This window comes from Oreochromis niloticus, linkage group LG9 (assembly GCF_001858045.2).
Source record: "Oreochromis niloticus isolate F11D_XX linkage group LG9, O_niloticus_UMD_NMBU, whole genome shotgun sequence".
Lineage (NCBI taxonomy): Eukaryota > Metazoa > Chordata > Actinopteri > Cichliformes > Cichlidae > Oreochromis > Oreochromis niloticus.
Window position 1 is genome coordinate 5,837,271 of NC_031974.2, and position 20,354 is coordinate 5,857,624.

At 41.7% G+C, this 20,354-nt stretch overlaps 2 protein-coding genes across 2 annotated transcripts; one reads left to right on the forward strand and one right to left on the reverse strand.

Annotated features, from left to right (window-relative positions):
* The first annotated feature begins 1,572 nt into the window (after positions 1 to 1,572).
* On the forward strand, positions 1,573 to 4,529 carry LOC100710353 (diamine acetyltransferase 1). The gene is made up of 6 exons (XM_003456244.4): positions 1,573 to 1,843; positions 2,915 to 2,966; positions 3,048 to 3,128; positions 3,833 to 3,934; positions 4,020 to 4,060; positions 4,146 to 4,529. The coding sequence occupies exons 1-6, from the start codon at positions 1,781 to 1,783 to the stop codon at positions 4,320 to 4,322; spliced, it is 516 nt and encodes a 171-aa protein (XP_003456292.1). The 5' UTR covers positions 1,573 to 1,780; the 3' UTR covers positions 4,323 to 4,529.
* A 6,261-nt stretch (positions 4,530 to 10,790) lies between these two features.
* Positions 10,791 to 20,116, reverse strand: apoob (apolipoprotein O, b). The gene is made up of 10 exons (XM_003456258.5): positions 20,012 to 20,116; positions 19,790 to 19,879; positions 19,337 to 19,447; positions 19,016 to 19,141; positions 18,002 to 18,034; positions 17,415 to 17,469; positions 17,184 to 17,279; positions 15,948 to 16,039; positions 11,635 to 11,724; positions 10,791 to 11,558 (listed from the first exon to the last, which is right to left on the reverse strand). Exons 2-10 carry the CDS (start codon positions 19,805 to 19,807, stop codon positions 11,514 to 11,516), a joined length of 666 nt encoding a protein of 221 aa, XP_003456306.2. The 5' UTR covers positions 19,808 to 19,879; positions 20,012 to 20,116; the 3' UTR covers positions 10,791 to 11,513.
* Between the last annotated feature and the right edge of the window lie 238 nt (positions 20,117 to 20,354).

Here is a 20,354-nt window from a genome sequence, read left to right on the forward strand (position 1 = left end):
TGAAATTTTTAGTAATGGAGTTAATAATGACATATGAACAATGTTTATTCTGTGTTTTTTGTTTGTTTGTTTGTTTGATTGTTTGTTTGTGTTTCTGACACTTTTGGATAACTAAACATGCCCAAGCTGACCCACAAACTTCATTCCTGCACCTGGGAGACAAACATGACAGAGGGGTTAAAAATGTCTGGTTTTCACTACAAGATCTTCCTGAGGCACACCTTCCCCTTAGTTGTTTTTTTTTACCTGAACACTTTTCTGGATAGGCAAACGTTCTGGTCCGTCTTCTACAAGGAAATGAACAACAATGACAAGAAACAGTGTACAATGGCAAAAAGGAGGCACAAACGGGGTTGCAGAACATGCATATAAGATATATGAGAAGAAAATAACAGATAAGAAGCGTCATAAATAAAGCAACTATAAAGAGACATGAAAACATCCACATTATACACTGTTACGACATTAAATGTCTTGTATTGCGTCAGTTTCAGTCTCAGTTAGTGTTGCAGGGGTGGGGGTGGCCTTTCACCTGTGCTCAGAGGATCATTGTTCCCCCCAGTACATCAATGCTACAACTGTCTGCGAAGCATCTAACCACACCTAATCATTACACACACTCTACTGTGCATATGAATATGTAGAGTATGCTGGTGGTGGAAAATTCCCCTTGGGTGGGCAGACAGAGGCATTATGGGAGAGACCTGAACTGAAGTCAGTACTGGAGGATTTGAGTTGAAATTAAACCTCCCTGAGGAAAAAAGAAATGTGAAAAACTGGTGATTCCATACATGTGGTTCTCCCCCCCCCCACAAAGACCTTTAAAATTAATTAGACAATCCTTCACAACAACTGCCCAAATAGGCTTCACTTCCTTGTAGAACAGGAATGTCTTTCTGTCATTCTAAAGACACTCAACTAAATATTTAATTCCTGACATATATAACTATCTAAAAAGAAAAGGAAGGACAATTTAAACAATATGTCTCAGTTTTCTACATCATAAATGTGTAGAATCACAGAAAAGTAGCTTACTGCCCAGAGTGTCCTGTATTTATAATAATGTTCTTCATTTTTCTATAGTAGGACATTTCTGTTTTAGATACTGTAAAAACATTTTTTTTCATGTAATTGTTTATCTGTTACATAACTATTTGGTGTAGTATGCCAGATATTACCAGACTGATCTGTTTTAAAAGTTTATAGTCCTCATAACACCTGGAAATCTATGTGCTTCTTATCTTATCTCTGGGGCGAAATTGATGTTGTTGTCTGAACTTCAGATACAAACCTTTCTCTTTCGATTGAGTAACTTAAATTATAGGCTATTGTTTTTGTATAATGCATCAGATGTTTATTTTTGTTTAATTAAAGTAGAAAAACACTTTCCCAGGTCCTTTTCTCCATCAAAAACATATTATGACAGAATAAAAACATACCCCCACATGTGACCGTTCTTTGTACCCCGATTGGATAAAAAAAAAAGTGACCAGAGGGTGTCGCTGATTTGTCAGAAATCCGATATTTGACTGAACCGACCAATTATACTGCAGCGCGAGCCGGCTATAAAAGCCCTGACATAAACAAAGGGAGCACACAGTAGAGCGGCAGCGACCCAGCCGAGGGCCAGTCGTACTGAATGTTTTATCTCGACGAGCGCGTCCGGACCAGAGGCTGACTGTGGGGGAAAAGCCACTGCGAGGCGAATGAAGAAACACCTAATCTTCCAATTTACATACAGAGGACTTCTGACGAAAGGGAAAAAAAGTAAAAGAAGAAAATGGAGTATAAATTACGAAAAGCTGAACCCCGAGACGTGCCTGATATATTACGACTGGTGAAGGTAGGCCTGTGGGATTAAAAAAAAACGAATACCGTTTTGGGGATAAAACGTACTTAATTTGATATGAAACGAGCAGGAATTCAATATAACGGTGGAAAATGAGCTAACAGGAACTGTTACGTGTTACAATATCCGTTAGCTGTGAAAATATGGAAATCCGTTAACTAGCGAAACATCGGCAGGTGTGAGCTTTCCGGAGGATGTCCGAGTATGAGGTCAGAGCCGGAGGCCTCTCTTTGCCGTCAGATGACTCAGAGCGGCCGGGTGTCTAAATATGGTCCGTCTGACGCTGTGTCCTTATCATGGCTGACCCCGACGCGGAAATGTTGTTATTACAGTTGAGAAAAAAAAAAACGAGCTGACATCTGCAAAACCTCAAAGAGGGTGCCGGTTTGATCTGGAAACTGGTGGAGCCCTATATTTAGTATCAGGGCGTTTAGGAGGCCTCTAATTTAAAGTTAAGGTCATTTTCAGTTTACACATATACCGTCCTGAAAGGACCTTATCGACTTTACTTGTAAACTTGTCTTTAAAAACAAAAGTAATAAAACTTCTACTTAATTCCACATAACTTTTTTGCTTGTAAACTGCCCACTCCCCTCTCAGGAAAGTGGAAACCTGATAGTTTCTTTGTGATGAAACTGACCATTTTTAATTTTTTTTTTCTCTCCTAAATTTGCTACTTTTCTCTCCCTCTCTCCTCTTTTCTGGTAATTTTTCCCCTTCATGTCATTTCATTGTTTAAATTCACATTGAGTAAAACTGAGGTAATGGAAAAGAGAAACCTCACGCTGACGTCTTAATCACCATAATGATACTGACCCATTATTACAATGATTCTTTTGTATTCTTCCTTAATAAATGACTTGTTGCAGAAATAAAATGTTTGTTAGAATACTGGATAAGCTGTATAGAAATGACTCTAAAGCTGTAGAGCTGCAGTACATTTTGCTTGTTAAAGAAATGGATTGAGCTCAAAACAAACAGGATTATGATGGACTAAATAAAAATGAAATGACATCAGGAGGGCATTGTTGGACTACGAATGACATCATTCCATTGTTGTTCCAGGAACTTGCGAAATACGAGGAGATGGAGCACCAGGTGACACTGACTGAGAAAGGTGAGTTTAAAGTCACCTGCACATGAATGAAAGGCTACCTGCTCTCTTGTGTAAATAATTAAAGGTTGTGTTTGCCTGTAGAACTCCTTGAGGATGGCTTCGGTGACACCCCGTTTTACCATTGCATCATCACTGAGATCCAAGGACAGAACAGCAGTGAAGGTATGAAACGCCACGGATCCTCTTTCTGGAGCAAAAACACTTGGAGGCTCAGTTTTCAGCCTGAGTCTTAAATAGTTTCCACCAGGAACCTTCAGGTTATCAGGTCAGCTGATAAGAGGGTAAATGTTTCCCACCACCTGCTGAGATTCAGTGTTTGCCTGAAGCCTCCACAGGGTGTGCATCCTGGTTTTGTAAATGCAGGCCAAAGTCAGGCGCTCGCCTGCAGGTGTTGATCCCCCTGAACATCTTTATTTAATGTATGCATTGTTCTTCACAGCGTGGCTTCCACTGAGTGTACAGAGAAGTACAGCTTGTACCTGACCTGTAGCACCTCATTACCTGAGGCACAATCTGAACACATTCCCAGTGATTGTAGTGCAGACGCTCATAAACAGTCTGATAAGGCCGAGAAAGTTCTGGCAGATTTCCCGCAAGAAGGAGGTTGAAGGTTAAAGTAGACGTTTTCCTGCATGGAGCCATTTCTGGTGTTGCATTTATTTATTTTGCCCAACTGTCTCTTTGTTCACATCTTAAACAAGAATTTGTCTCCACAGCTTCTAAGCCTGGTGTTATTCCCAAAACATTAAACATCAGTCCTACTTATTTGCTCTGCATAGTCTCAGCATATATTTTATCCATATATACTCCAGAATGAGATGGCAGGTTTCCAACAGTCTCACATGGTGGTCTGTTTCTCCCTGCAGATCCCAAGGTGGTGGGTTTCGCCATGTACTACTTCACGTACGACCCCTGGGTGGGCAAGCAGCTCTACCTGGAGGAGTTCTATGTGATGGATGAGTACAGAGGTAAAAACATCTCCATCTGTTGCTGTTTACATTCACTCCTGCTCTGCAGCTTCATTCATGGCCTGAATTTTTCCTCTTTCTGCAGGGCTGGGCATCGGTTCAGGGATCCTGCGGCACCTCAGCAATGTGAGTGTTTACAAACTAAAGTGCATCCTGACTTTGGCTGTTCTTTTGAGCGCACCAACCTAAACTCCTCTCCGTCTTCTTCCAGCTGGCGATGAAGACGCGCTGCACCGGCATGATGTTCGTGGTGGCGGAGAACAACGAGCCGTCGGTCCAGTTCTACAAGCGCCGCGGTGCCGAGGACCTCTCTCAGGAGGAGGGCTGGAGGCTCTTCAGGTTTGACAAGGACAGCCTCGTCAAGATGGCCGCTCCATCCGAGGAATGAGAGGCCCGACCGAGCAGAGGCGGCCTCAGCTTTTCAGAAGAGTTCAGCTTTGAAACATAGCATTTATCACAGTAATCTGGTGTATTTAATCTGTATGTAGTTCGTAGTCTTAGTGAGCCTTTTGTGTCTAATCTGTCACAGTGTTACTCGGCTTTATTCCAATCTTAAAATCACTTTTAGCTTTAAATAAAAACTGCTAATCGCACACAACTGTGTCATTCTTCTATTGATTACATACTTGCCTTTGATTATACTTGCATTCATACGGTTTCATTCACAGAATTCAAACTTATTAGAAAACTTTAACAGGTCAAGTGTCAACTACAGTGCATGAGTCCACTCATGTCCTTTTGACTCGAAGGAAGATTCTGTCGCTTTAAAAGTTCTCCTGGTTATGAGGTACTAATCCAGTCTGTGCTGACCATTTACAGACTAATGTCTTTCATTTGCTACTCAGGCCACCAAACACCGACCTACATCTCTACTATGTTTTTGAAAAAAAAGAAACCAACTCTAGGGATGGATCAGTGTCGTCAACACACAACTGTTACTAGCAGCCTGTCACAAACACGTTGGTTCCCCTTTTTTAAGACTGAAAAATGCCAAAGATGATCATTTGACAGGAATAAAATTGTGTATTTGCATCAACAAGGTGACTACTTAAAGAGCTGACGGCTGAGACCTTGGAGAAGTGGCAGGCCTAAAACTATACGGCATATGAACCGCATGTCCTTAAGAAATCGGGGCAAACGGGTCTGATATAGATGAATCTAAAGTTTCAAATATTTGGGGGGAGAGCAGAACTGTGGCGGCTGTGTCACTGGGGCTTAATGTCAGCCAGTAAGAGATTAATGAAATTATGAACACAGAAAAGCACCATTGTAATCTGACCCACCGTACGATGCCACCCAGGAAAATGTGATTCACAACAGCTTTACTTTTCAGCATGACCTCCAGATGCCAGGGCACTAAAAGCATAACTGAATAGAAAAACATGCTAGAACAGTGGTAGACTGGCCTTCCCAGAAGCCAGACATCAACATTACTGAAGCAGGGCAGACATTTCAATGTCCTTGAAGCCCGGAGAATTATTCCTGAACAGTACTGAAAGAAATCACAAGAAAGCTGCAGGAGAGCACGACTGTGCAGCTTCTCAGTCACCCTCAGTCTCGGTCATCGTCGTCTCAAAGACCTGAGAAAAGAAAGAAAGTGGACTTCAACTTTTTTCTTCTTCAGTTCTAAAAACAAAAGCGTCCCAGGTGGGAACGATCCCGTTTGGAGGTGGTCGTTAACCTCGTTGATGATGGGTGTGAAGAAAGGCGTCATTCTTCTATTCATCACGGGTGAAACCACTTGAGGTCACCTGAGGCCAGGTGTGAATGGGGGTTGAAGGGTTCTCGAGACTGCATCGTAGGTGGCAGCAGCAGTTTCTTTTCATGCCGTGGTGATGACACACACGATCAATAGTACGTCAGCGACCTCCACCAGAACTGAAGAAGCCTCCTGGATCAGCGGTGATTGTCTTCACAAACTTAACAAAGTCCAGCTGCCTTCTTTTTTCAAGCTCTTAAGGCTCCCGAGGAGAGTTCAGCTGTGCTGGATAACAGCAGTCACACCAAATATTGACTTTAAAGCTCTTTAGAATGAAACAGTCTGTTCTTGCCTTGTTTACTGTATTTCACCTATGTTTGCACTTAAAGCTTTTACATACTGGTTTGCAGCTCTGCAGTTATGTTAATGCTGCTGTGGTTCTGGGAATCGTTTGCAAGGAAAACTCTGAGATTATAAAATGAATTCAGGTTTTTTGTTCTTCTTTGTGCAAGATAAAACCTGGAGTTCAAAAAATAGTGTTTTAATGGAAATGGATCCCCTGCAAAACACAAACAGTACATACTGTTACTGAATCCCAGCGTGTCCACAGATCCTCTGTTTTCACAGTTTATCAGATGTTTTTGTGGAGCTCCTTTGGACTCATAAAGCAGTCAAAGGCTGGACTGTGAACTCAATTTAATGGCCTGAACTCCTATGGCTTTATGTATGTTTTAATAGTTTTCTATAGCTTTTATCATAACTGGAAATTGTTCCAGAGAAAAAAAAAGTCCTTGCCATAAAGATGTAGGGTCATGATAACGAAACAGCGAATAATGAAAAAGCACAGTCATGTCGTAAAGTTTAACCTCGCGGACGGTTATCTGTCTGCAAACTGAATGTTATTGTTCGCCTGTCAGCACAAGTTCAATGTGTCCTCTGATTATGGCTGCAGGTCCTACTTCAAAGCTTCCATCCTCTGTGCTTTTTTAACAACTGATCTCATCTGGAGGTGGGTCAGTTTCATTTACGTTGAATTATTAAACTATATTTCTGGTTAAGCATTCATCGGGTGGAGGAAGTGCTTCTGCCGGTCAGTGAATTTATCCGGTGACACCTGTCAGGCCTCCAGGGCTGGATTTATGATAAAATCCATCTAACATCAGGTGAATCTGAAACTCTCCCACCTTTGCTTTTCATATGCATCAACATAAGGATCCTTATGTGGATAAATCCACTGGCTTTAAAATTTGGCTGCACAGGAGCTTCAGGGCTCATAGTCACCGCTTTGTGGTTTGTTTTGTTTCTGTTACTGAATATAACCCCACAAGATGTGTTAGCTGGCTGGATTCAGACTTGTGCTGATATCATGAGAAGTCTGGAAAACCCTCTGACATCATTTAAAACCCACTGACACAGCACCACGCAGCCTCATTACACAGTTTTCCACAGAATGTCTGTGCGGTGAGGTCATTTAACTCCGAGGGCCGGTTTCCTCAAAGTCTCAGACTCTGGGCCTTTAAAGGGAGGTTTGTTTGGGAAGCAGAGTGTAAGGAGCATAAAAGGAGAGGAAAAAACCTCCCACGCATTTTCTAACTTCCCCCTGAATAGTTTTGACTTCTTTTTCCATCTCAGAGTCTCTTGATTTTTCCAGCTTCACTTCCAGCCGCCTGGTTTGAAGAAACACAGCAGAGAAAGGCGCTCCCTCATCAGCGGGCGTGCTGGGCGGATTGAAACCATGCAGCTGTGTGTAATTACACTTTATGTGCTGCTGTGTGGGATTTAAAGCCCAAATCATTCAATTACACCCTGCACATAAACGCGGACTCCATCCAACAGTGCAGTGTCTGTTGCACCGCTACTCTACTGACCTACTTCTGCACATGTTCCTAAACACCACAGACCAGCGTTTGCCCTCCAGTTTCTCATAATAAATAATTAGTGTTATTATAGCAGTGATGCTGTGACATGCTGTGAGTTCGGGCATTAAGAACTACTTGTCATAAAAAAGTATTTAGTAAAGTTTAGGCAACAAAAACTGTGGTTACATTACATAAAATGACTCTGTTGGGTAAGAAGCTCTGGTGTCTTGGTTACCATGACGACCAAGAAGCCTGCTCACACAGACTGCCTTTTTGTGAGCATTACCTGTTTAGCGGTGAGACCAGGCAAGTCTGTGGAGACCATATTTCTTTTTTATGACATCACACAGTTCACGGAGTACAAAAACATGTCTGAAATGTAACTTTCAGAGCAGCATGAACCTTTCAGCTCACAGGGATTGCAAGTGCAAACACTGACTTCATTATGTGCAGAGTTATGCACTGGAACTGTGCATAACTGTACAGGAAATACGGGAACCAGAACAGGTCCTCTGTGACTATCAGCTGAAAACTGTGGATTTATGGTCTGTTGCTATGATTCCACCAGGAAAATAGATCCTCTGAAGGGTTTCAAAAGTCCAGAAGTGAAACACAAAGAAGTGGTGTAAATATCACAGACAGTGAAGAGTGAGGAAGTGAGAGCTGAGGTAAAACAGATCTGAAAACTGATATGAAGCGACAAGAGTATAAACACAGGGCTAAGTGAAACTAATAAGGGCAAGGCAGAACGAGGAAAATAAAAGTCCGTACCAAAATAAAACAGGATGTGTGAGGACGAGGGATCGTTGTGACCTGAGCCGACAGGTCATCACTCTTTGTCCTTGTCTGCTTTCGTCTCTTGACACATCTAAATAGCCTCTGAAGTGAATCGATCACAAATCCCGAAGCTAAACTAACACACTGCTACACAAGTCTGTGCTCTCTTTACTCTGTAACAATATGAAAAAGCAAATTCACCATTTAAAAATGCACGTATACTAAAAACGAGGGTTACAGGTGGAGAGTGCTGCTTTCTTTTTATTTGTCTCTGGCTTCCTTTAATACATCTGAAGACGTGACGTAGCTCTGGGTTCATGCAGATTTGCCCTTCGTTCGTCAGAAAAAACAACAAGGCACTTTTAAGAAGCCAAATCATCTGATTTCTAACAAGTATGAGCTGAAATAAAACCCAGCATGCCGCAGACAAACAGGAAGCGGATGTGCTGCTGTTTGTGTTTTTTCCCTTCCTCCTCAGCTGATTGGTTTGAGTTCCTTAATTCTTATTCAGATGTGCATAAACAACTTAACACATCATGCCACAGCAGCACGGGCGTGTTTCTCACTCTGTTGTTATTAGCTGCACAGCTCAGTTTAGTGTCATTTAATCGCTTTCGTAATAGAGCCTCTTATCAGATGCAGCACTGTTTCGACTTTGAGGTACTTCGACTTGAGGTTTTCCTGTTTTTTTGCAGGGCGTGAGCCTCTGCATGACAGACGAATGTTTTAGAGTTCAACAGTTTCAGTTTCTTTTCAGGCATCAATGTCCAAAGCCTTCGTTTCCAAGGAGAAATTAGGTGAAAAAAGCAACCAAATCTGTAAGAAAGAGCTTTAATCAATGTAAAGTATCCAAACTGTGAGTCAGAGCCATGAGCTGCCATCATGAGTGTTAAAATAGGACTGTAATAGGAAACTAATGAGACACAGAAGGAATCAGGGCTGGAAGATGAAAACGCAGGTGAAAGAGATCCTTCATATGCTTTAACCTTTTACTCAAAGAGTTTTCTGCGGTGACACTTGTTTCTGATTTTAAAGTGCTGCAGTTTTGCTATTAAAACTGTGATGCTGAAGCTCAGAGTTGGTTACAGAAAAACAAAAACAACAGATTTGGGCTTTAAATGTGACATTAACCCACTTGGGGTGGACTTTAAGCTAATTTAGCTGCAATTTTCAGCCCTGAAAACTTCATGTAGATATCGCCTGTAGTTATGATTAAAGCTAAAAGCATTGTGTACTTTCATGACCTGTAATTATAAAATATAATAGTACTGAGGTTAAATTTTGAATGCTGTAGTTATAAATACCAAAGTTAGCATAGCAATAAAACCAGGTTTTATTGGCTCTGTGAGAGTTTACAGCTTCATATCTGACCTGATCACTTTGAATTAATGCTTAAGAGCAAACATCAGCTTCGACTTATTCTGTGAACACTTCACAGAAAGTCTTTGTGTTTCTGACAAAACGGAAAAATACATTTCTCAACAACTCGTGCAGCACTTTGGTCAGTAATCGTTTTGAAATAAACCCGACCTGTTTGTTTTTGAGTGTTTGTGTTGTTGATTTTATGTAACTGCAGTAACTAGAATCCACTCAAAACTTCAGGGTTTGTTGTATTTCAAGTCAAAATTTGAGGGAAATATTAAATTGTTTAAAGCTTTTGCATAAAAAGAACTGGAATTCAAAGCAAATAAAGCTCCAGTGTCCGGCCAAAAATGATTATTTTCTGTATGAATAAATATGGAAACGCTTCAGTTTTATATTTGTCACATTTTATGGACCCACCCAGAGCAGCAGGGGCCCAAAGGGAAACACGACAGAAATGTAAACTTTGATCCGAAGCCTTTGATTGTTGAGCTCAGGCTGCTAAACATGCTGATGATTCCAGAGTCTGCAGCCTGAGCTCTCAAACATCAAAGGATCAGAAACACACGGCCGGAAAACAGGAAACTCGTCCAGTAATAGTTTCCTCCGGAGTTTAATTTTAGAGTGAGAACTCAAACATCCCGTACGTTCACTGTGGGTATTAGCTGGTCTTTAACCTCCCAGCACCAACGGTGTGAGAACGAACAACGCTGGACAAAGTCCAGGCCGTCGTCTTTTTCTGTTGCGCTTCTGTCGCTCAGGTCGGTGGAGGCAGAGCTGCTAATTTACGTGGAGCTGTAAGTGACAGCTGTTCACTTTGAGGCTTATTAGCAGCCAAATGGATAACTTATTAAAATAAAATCACCTCTGTACAGTTTCTATAAAGCAATTAAATGTACAGATGTGGCACAGATGTGCATGGGAATCTATGCGAGTGAGTAACCTTTAGGCCCGGCCTCTAGTGGACGTTAGAGGAACTGCACCTTTCAGCACTTCTGTGTTGTCTTTGTGAAAACAGTGAGATATATTTTTCTTTACTATACAGGTGAGATTTAAGGATGTAATCACATCATCATCATAATAATAATAATAATAATAATAATGATAATCTAAATATATATTTTTATGAGTAACTATCAAAAGAGAGAAATAAATGCAGTTTTAGTGTTAAATACTGGATTTAATTACACATAATATATACAGTAAAATATTAGACATGGATATTATACAGTTCATTAATACCTGGAGATGGATGCACACATTAATACTGCATTAAATCAGGATTATAAGAATCACAGTGTGACCTGAATACTACATCAGGGGAGACTTCATTCGTTTACATCCTCCTCCAGAGGAAAGAGGGAAAACTGCTGGCGTCTAAATTCATTGACATAAATAGTAAAAACTAAAGAAAGAAGTCAATCCCAGCTCTTCAAACTGCTTTTGACAGTCAAAATATTCAGTTTACTTCAAAATAGGAAAAAAAGAAGAAGAAAGTCCTGACAGATATTAATAAAAATGGATCTTAACGACTGATCGGACTGATCTGAATGTTATTTTTGGCAGTACTTCCGAGTTTAGTGCGTCTCTGTAGCAGAATGGGACGTTAAAGTACGTGGAAGTGTTTTGAAAGGTGACACTGTGACCTGTTAAACCGGAGGAGCTGAAGTCATCGAAGGAGAAAGAAGGAATGTTTACAGAGGAGGAAAAGGAGGAGGTGTCCAGTGCAATGAGCCAAACTCCTTCTGGGAAGAGGCGGAGATGTTTTGGAAAGATTCAAAGTGAAGCTCACATGTAACGATCGGCAGCTCTGGGAGTCTGTCTGTGTGGGAAATGTGTGAGTAAGCTACAGGTACACAGGTGTGTTAGTGGGTCGCCGTCTTCAGCTGCTCGTGTTGCTGCCCTTCGTTTGCTCTTTCTTCTCAGGCTTCACAAAGACAAAAAACAGTCAGGAGATCAAAACAGCAAACCGAACACATGCAAAGCTTCCGCCGCAGACTCACCTCCTTTTTGCCAAAAGGTGGATTTTTCCACAAAGTCTCCAGAGCGGCGCGGCCCTGCTGAGTCCAGGTGTACGCCGAGTCTCGACTCACCTGCAGGAAACACGAAACACATCAGCTAAACGCAGATGCAGAGATAGAAAATGATCTCTGAAGCTGACGTTTGGTCGCTGCCGAATTTTGTAAGAAGAGCAATAACGACACAAAGCTGCAGGTTTTAGGGTTTTCACTCACAACGACAGAAACCATCAACCCCATGATTTAGTTTGATAATTGTAATCTGAATGATTCATTAATTTATTAATGATTTATTTCCAGGCCAACAGCAGAGTGGGCAGGCCCACACAGGAAACGGTCTGGGACTGAAGCCTCTGATGTAAAGGTCACCTGATGGTACCCCCATCATCATCACTGAACTTAGAAAAAGAGCATTTCCATGAATTATAAGTAAATTTCAAATAAATAATAAACAGTGTGGATTTCAATTTAAGCTTCTGGTGTCGAGCTGAGCGTGATTTACAGTTCTGTGCTGAGTGCGTTCACACTTGTGCTCCGGTGTCTCTGCCATTAGCAGCGAAGCTGAGCTCATCGTGTCGTACTTGGAGCTGATTAATATTTAACAAATGTTACAGGCACTGGAACTCAGGAAGGAGAGAAGACTTCACATCTGATTCAGAGGCTACACCGAGGTTATTACAGTGAACTTAAACCAAAGATAGAGAGGAAACGTTTTTAACTGGAATCAAAATAAAACCAGACTTTTTAAAAACAATAAAAGACTTTGTGCACGTAAAGAACCATGACGTGACAAAGTATTTGCCCACTTCCTGATTTAAAAAAAAAAAAAATTGTCACACGTTTCAGCAAACGAATTTTAATATTAGTCAGATAAGAAAAGCTGAATTAATACAAAAGGCAGTTTTTAAATGATTATTTTATTTATTAAGTGAAAAAAGTCATCCAAACCTACGCGGCCTGTGGGAAACAGTAGCTGCCCCCTAAACCTAATAACCAGCTGTCCCACCTTCAGCTGCAAGAACTGCAGTCAGCCTTTGTGATACCTGACAGCGAGTCACTGTGGTCCTCCACACTGAAGTGAAAAACTTTGGTCCACTCTTCTCTGCAGAATTGTGTAAATTCAACCACGTTGGAGGATTTTTGAGCATAAACAGCCTGTTTAAGGTCAAAGATCTCAGTTGGATTTCAGTCCAAAACTTTCATTTTGATGTTTGACGCTAATCTAACGTTTGATAAACAGATTAATGCTGTAATCAAGTCCAGTTCCTCTCATCTCTGACTTCTTGCTAAAGTGAAGCCATTTCTCTGTTTTAGAGACTCAGAGAGCTATCCATGCCATCTTTTGTAATAGTCTTCACTCTGGTGTTAGTCTGTCATCAGTCAGCCGACTGCAGCTGGTCCAAAACGCTGCAGCACGGTTACTAACGGGCACACGCAACCGAGACCACACACCTCCCATACTGGCATCCTCACACTGGCTGCCAGTTAGGCTTTGAATTAATTTTAAGATTTTATTATGTGTTTTTAAAGCGTTGCACGGGTTTGCACTCTCATACCTTTCTGATCTTTTACATTGGTTCACTCCTGCAAGATGACTGAGGTCTGTGGATCAGACGCTCTTAGCTGTCCACGGTCCAGATTAAACACCGAGGACCCCGGGCCTTTGCTGTGACCGCTCCTAAATTGTCCAATCAGCACCTCCCCAACACTGGACACGTTCAAAACCAGTCTGAAAACCCATTTTTACTCCATGGCTTTTAAATCACAACGAGTTTGCACTACTTTGATTTATCTTACTTTTTACTCAAATCTTCTAATTTTATGATTCTTTTTCTTAACTTTTATCATGTCTTCCTATGTTTTTTTGTCTTTTGATAATCTTCATTTTACAGCACCTTGGTCAACATGTGTTGTTTTAAATGTGCTATATAAATAAATTTGACTTTGTTTTTGTCAGAAATTCTGAGGTGGACTTGCTCATCGTCCTGCTGCAGAACCAAAGAGCTCTTGAGCTTCAGGGTTCGAACCTGCTGGTCGGACATTCTCCTTCAGGACTTTCTGGTAGAGACAGAATTCACGGTTTCATCAATTACAGCAAGTCATCCAGGACCTGAAGCAGCAAAGCAGGCCCAACCCATCACACTGCCACCATGTTTAACTGTTATGGTGTGATGTTCTGTGAAATGCTGTGTTTGTTTTACACCGAACGCTACAGGACAAAAAACTTCTAAAAAGTTCACCTTTGTCAGTCAGAATATTTTTGTTGGGGGTCATTCAGACGTTTTTTGTTTTGTTTTGTTTTTTACAATTTTTTAGACATTTGTGAGTCGTTCTGTTCGGTCAGCAGTGGCTTTTCGTCTTGGATCTCTCCCACAGATGCCATTTTCCCCCAGTCTCTTTCTTATTGTTGAATCGTGAACTCTGACCTTAAGTGAGGCCTGCAGTTCTTTGGATGTTGTTCTGGGTTCTATTGTGACCTCATGGAGTAACTCAGGCAGGCTGGCCACTACTGGGAAGGTATGATGTCTCTCCCAGTGGTTTACTGGAATCTCAAAGCCTGACAAATGTCTTTGTAACTGGACTGATAGATGTGACTTTGTTTCTTTAGACCGTGACATGATGTGTTGCTTTTTGAGATCTTTTGGATATTTTTTCCTTAATAAATTAAATCATCATTTAAAAACTGCCTTTTGTTTGTTGATCTGAAGCATGTAAGTGTGACAAAAAGAGTTTTTACTTCCTAACACAGCCCCAAAGGGATCTGCGTCTCCTTCCAGTATCGAACCAGGGGTCTTTCACCTGCTGTGTGACGTATAAACCACTACACCGTGGAGGGGAAATAAAAATATCCAGGTCGGTCGTTTTGATTGGTCGTGCGCCTCTTGTTTGTATTTTAATCACAGAGCGAGACGCTGCAGCCGCTGAAATAAAGACGTGACTTTCTGGAGACAACTTTGTGGTCACTTTGCTTCCTGTTTAAACTTCTTCTAATCTGATACAAGCGCTGACACAGAGACCTTTTCTGCCTGGTGACACGTTTCACTGCGGAGAAAGCAGCAGACTGACCAGTATAAAAAGTGACAGGGCTGTAGTGTCAACGATGACATCACAGATGGTGAGCGCAACATCAATGTGGTGACCATAAACGAGGCTAAAGAACGATGTCATCCTTATTATTGGAAAGCAAATTTAATTCATCGGATGCGTCCCTCAGTCCTGGTTTCCTGTTTCTGATTTTAAAGCTCAGCATCAGGTTTTCATGACTCTGAAGGCTTTAACTTCACTGCAAACGTTACAGATATCTCCTGAGTGGACTCTGACCCACTTCTTTAAGCCGTGAGATCAGATGTTTTCACATCCTCACCGCGCCTCTGTTTCACTTCTGCATATGTTACAGCTGTGTGGATCTGTCCGGGTGTGCCTCTGTCTCGCTCTGTCCGTTCGTGTGAAGGAAACAAAGTGATTAAAACCACCCAAGTGGAAATTAGAAACACAATTCACAGCCCGGGCTTCCTGCACGGAAACACAGCCCTTTCCGAAAGGGAAACGAGTCACAGATCAAACACACAACGTGTTTACGAATGATGCCTGGAAAGATTTAATCTGGGACTCGTCCGTCAGAGCTGGGCTGATAAAGTTTAGAAAGTCAGGAGGTTAATTTCCTCATGGAACAAATTCCAGGTAAAATTTATTTGTGGCTAAAAATTAAAATAAGTGAAACAAGCAGAGGTGCTGACAGCTGTTTCCTGACTGCATGTGGGAAATTAAAGAAAACTAAACCTGAGTTTGGATGTTTTTATCTGCATCAGGTGAAGCGTTCACACTGATTCAAACAAAGTAAAAGCAGCAACAGTTTTTCCTCAGTTTGAAACAGTTTATATTCACCAAGCAGCTCTGTAGGTTAGCAGACAGAACTATTTTAACATCATGGTTATCATGTTTTAACGGTACGTGTCGGGGGCAGATGTTAGCCTCTGGATACGAGGACAGTCAGAGACTTAAATCAACCGGAAAAGACCAGGTGACAGACTCTGAGTGAGCCAGGGGCAACGATCCTCCCCTATCAGCTCTAATTAGCAGGTACACGCATCTGTGTGATCCATATGCAGCTTCCTAATAAGTGCCATCACTTCTGGCTCCAAAAAAGCATCATGGACGAGGCTAAGACGTCAGAGTTAAGGCTTCAAAAAGCCAATCAGGGTGTTTATGACCATCTTTTAGATACAGTCTATGTTTTTGTCACAAACAGTCACACTCAGATGCTGTTCTGCTGTGTGTTAGCACATAAACACACACACCTTCAACACGGATGCAGCCTGCTGAGGGTAAAACATGGAGGCGCTCAGGGCCATGAGGCCGACTGGGAACACCAGACGCTTCAGCCTGGAGCCTGGGAGGGAGAGAGAGAGGGGGAGAGAGAGAGGGGGAGAGAGAGTCACCTTTTCTTTTGTTCCTCGTTACCTGTACACACTTTTTACTGGGTCACTGAATATCTCACTTCAAAGACAGAGCAGCTACTAATCCAGCGTTTACAGAGTGAATGCATGACTGTTCTCCTCTCTGTGTGTGTGTGTGTGTGTGTGTGTGTCTGTGTGTGTGTGTGTAAGAGTGCAAACACATAAAAATACAGTATAGATGTTCAAATAGGAAAAGGTTTACAGGCATGACTTTATAATGCTGATCTTCTTTATGTAACTATGAGATTACAGCTGCAGGAGGTAAACATTAACGTTACTGAGACCCAAAACCTGGACACAAAATGATGCTTCATGTCTGGGCCTTTATGAATGAGCTGTAGTACTCGTGTATAAAACAACACAGCATTAAACTTATATTGACTGACATCACATTGATTTATGGTTTTCAGTTTGCAGTGTGCAGGGTTTTTGCTGGTGTGCTGGAAGCCCTGCAGTCTGGCTACAGGAAGCTGTTTAGCTCAAACCTGCAACACACACCCGATGGTTGGGTTTGATCACATTCACACCATAAATCAACCGTTTGTCTGGAACTGGACCGAGACCACATCCTCCTGCAGAGGGTCTGTTTGGCTGTTTTGGTCCTCACCTGAGTGAGATTACCGTGCTTACATCTACACAAACGAACAACACCAGGGGGGAAAACAAATAGGAGTTCGATTTAAACAAACGAAACATTTATTTAGGTGTGGAAAGGCACTCCCACATAAATGAGGATTATTTTGTTCTCTAGCAGAGTCCACGGATCAAAATATGGAGCTGGACACGAGCAGAGGAGATCCACTTTAATAATATTTATGAGTTTGTGAGCAGCCACATGAGACACGATCTAACAGCTGCTTTAGATGAAAACGTTTCCAAGCCTCCTCTCTGAGGGCTGACAGAGATTATCCCAGGAGCTCCAAATTTATCAGCAGCAAAACACGGAGAAAAATGTGAAGAGACAGCACTCTGTCAAGGTCGCTTTAGACACATTTGTAAAAACCTAAACTGTAACACTCATTATCAGTCCCTCTGACACGATTCATCAGTGAGAAGGAGCAGATGTTCCCACGTTACCTTTGGCCAAATAAAGTCCCAGGAAGCCGGAGAAACCCACCACCGCCACACTGGGGTAGAGGTCAGGAGGAGGGTCACTGAGGAACTGGTACGCATCTGAAGGACAGAGTGAAGGAGCTCACAGGTTTTTAGGGAGATTTTCAATTTAATGTTCAAACACATTAACACACAAACAGGCTGCCACACACGCTTTCATTAAACAGCTCATTAAAGTGACGAGCATTTCCTCACCTGTGACTGTTGTTACTGATGTGCTGATGATGGGCTCCACCCTCTGATACACCTGCTGTGGTCCAAAGATCATCAGGGGGACAAAAAACAAACAGCCATTTTAACTCTTTAATTCAATTCACTTTCAGTATCAATATTTCTGTCAGTTTTTTGATTAGTCGCTGCTTTTTTCTTCCTCTACACACATTCACCTGCAGAGCCGACGTACCTCGGCCCAGGATTCTTCAAGACATATTGTTCCATCAAACCTAGACCTTTATATCCAAGTTTCCTTTAAAAATTAGATTCTTTTATCATGTTCATCTTATTGCTGTCAGTGTTGGTCTTTGTGTAATAATCTCTGGTATTTGTCAGATTGTAAGAAGTTACAAGAATCCAAGAAAAAGATACAATTTGAAAGATGAGCGTCAAAGCCTCCTCAGGCTGGTTTCGGGTATATTTTTATTTCTCATAAGAGCCAAAAGTGTTTCAGGATAGTTTTCGATATTATACTTTCTGTGCATGCTGTGAAGATTTCAGCTCAGAAACTAATGAAACGACGAGATATAACAAGAAAAATATTTCTACAAGTTTCAGCGTTTACTCACCTCCACTTTCTCCAAAGCAGCCCGGCCAGTTTCCTGCAAAAAACAAGAGACACACATAAAGATGCTGAATTTCACTCGTTAATGGGGCATTTTATTATTAACCAACAACTACAGAACAGAGACAAACTGTTTCTGTCTGATGGCAGGTTTGATTATTTCCTGTGCAACTTTAAGAAAAACGGAAGGAAAGACAAAGTTAATGAAGGAAGGAAGGAATGATGGGTGAATGATAGCAGGATCATGGATGTGAGGAACGAAAGAAGGAAGAAGGAATGGAAGGACAGACGTAAGGAAGCGAGGAAGCACAGCTGGAAAGAAAGGAGGAAGGAAGGAAGGATGACTGGAAGGAAGGATGGATGTCAGCAGGAAAGGAAGATTTGAGGATGGTTGGAAGGCTTAAAGGTGAGGAAGCATGGCAGTAGAAGGAAAAAAGAACAACAAGAGGAAGGGAGAGAAAAAAGAAAGAAAACCAAGAAAAAGAAAGAAGGAGATAAAAGAAAGTAGAACAGAAAGCAAAGAAATTTCAGGTTTTTAACACTTAAAGACAAGTTCCCTGGCGTCTCTCTGGAAACAAACAGTTACTGGTCGTCATGTCTTTGTTGCTCGTCTTCACCTCAAGGCCACAAACCTCACAGAAACAGAAACACCGCCTCCTCTGAGGCAACACGAGCTGTTTGGATTCGGTGTGAATGTTTCTGCAACAGTGGCAGCGAGGAAGAAAAAACAATCCCACAATGTCCTTTATCAGAAACAAAAGCCACAGGCTCGAGGAGACTGTCAAGAACAACGGGAGCACAACAGCTTAGGCCACATGACAGCTTCTCTTCCAGAAATACATCATCAGCACAAAAATCTATAAGAACACGTGATCTGCCATAGTCTAAAAGTATATAAAATCTGTACTTATGGGTATTAAGTGCTGCCTGTTTTGGACTGATGTCTATATTCATCAGAAGGTTGACAAATTTTCTGTTTTTCTTACAGAGTTTTCCACCTGAGGTTAGGTAAACTAACCTGACACTGGCTCGTGTATGGTTCTGCCCATTTCCTCAGTGAGGCCACCCTCTCCTCCACCGGCCCGGCCTCGGGCTCCACGTACTGGGGCACCGCAGCTTCAGGGCTGGTGTACAGAGACGGCAGCTGAAACAAATACAGAGTGTGAAGTTCTGAAGCTCTGAAATGTTGAAGCTGTCCCTCCAGGGTCAGCTCTGACTCTGATCCAGACCTCTGTGGAGGGGTGGCTGTGTGATGTAAACAAAGTCACAGACAAAGTAAAACGGACTCATGGGCAAAGCACTTTCCTTCCCTCGCTAGAAAGGCTCTGTATAAACCCACCTCCTCGATGCTCAGAGGCGGCTGGTTGCTCTTCTTCTTCCCCTCACCTGCAGCCAGCACAGAGCCGCTCAGCAGGGCCGCCAGCCCCGGAGCCGCAGCACACAGCGACACCTGGCGGCAAACCAGCATAGTAAACACACCGGTTAGACACGCAGTGATGCGATGAATGACTCTGGAGTGTCAGTTACACGTATTTAACACGAATTCAGATATAATACACTAAAACAGGGACACAAAAAGGAGTTTCGGTGTCTCCTCATGATTAATGGCTGTTTGTTATACGGAGGAGCTAACACAATGCTAAAGTTAGCTTTCAATTAGCCTAGCATAGTTTAACTGACTGTTCATTGTCGTTTTGTTTTAAAAACCTCAATTTTCGACAACATAGAGCCAGTACTTAAAACAGGATATCGCTACAGGTGACAAACAATGAATACGATGAATAAAACTCACCAATCTAGCATATGACATGCTCCTTATTGGATGACTTTCGCTTTTCTACGGCAAGCCAGAGGAGTGGCGCATGCGTAATGCTTCAGGAGGCTACGATCAACATAAACATATTAAAAATATTTTAATTAATATAGGGACAATAAAATTGAATAAAACAAAACTAAGTAAAACAACAATAATACAATTTAAAAGTAATAATGTAAAAAACTAAAAGTAAAATACAAATTGGTGGGGAAATCAGGGAAACGCGCATCTCAGCAGGTGCCAGCGTCCGATAAGCTCACTCCACCCAAGTCTCTCTTCTGTCCTTATGCGTTGAACTAAAAATATAGGACGACTTCAACACAAATAACAAGTGGGGGTTAAATACTAAACTTATGTTAAAGAGTGATACAGGTTGAGCTTCTGGGACGCCCACTTCTCCAGTTAATTCCTAATTTTATGTTGTGACTGAAATATTTTAATAGTCACATTTATTTACATCAATTTCTTTCCGTCAGTCTCAGTTGTAACATTGAAAAGTAAATAAACAACTTTAGTCATAATTGTGTATATACAAATATCA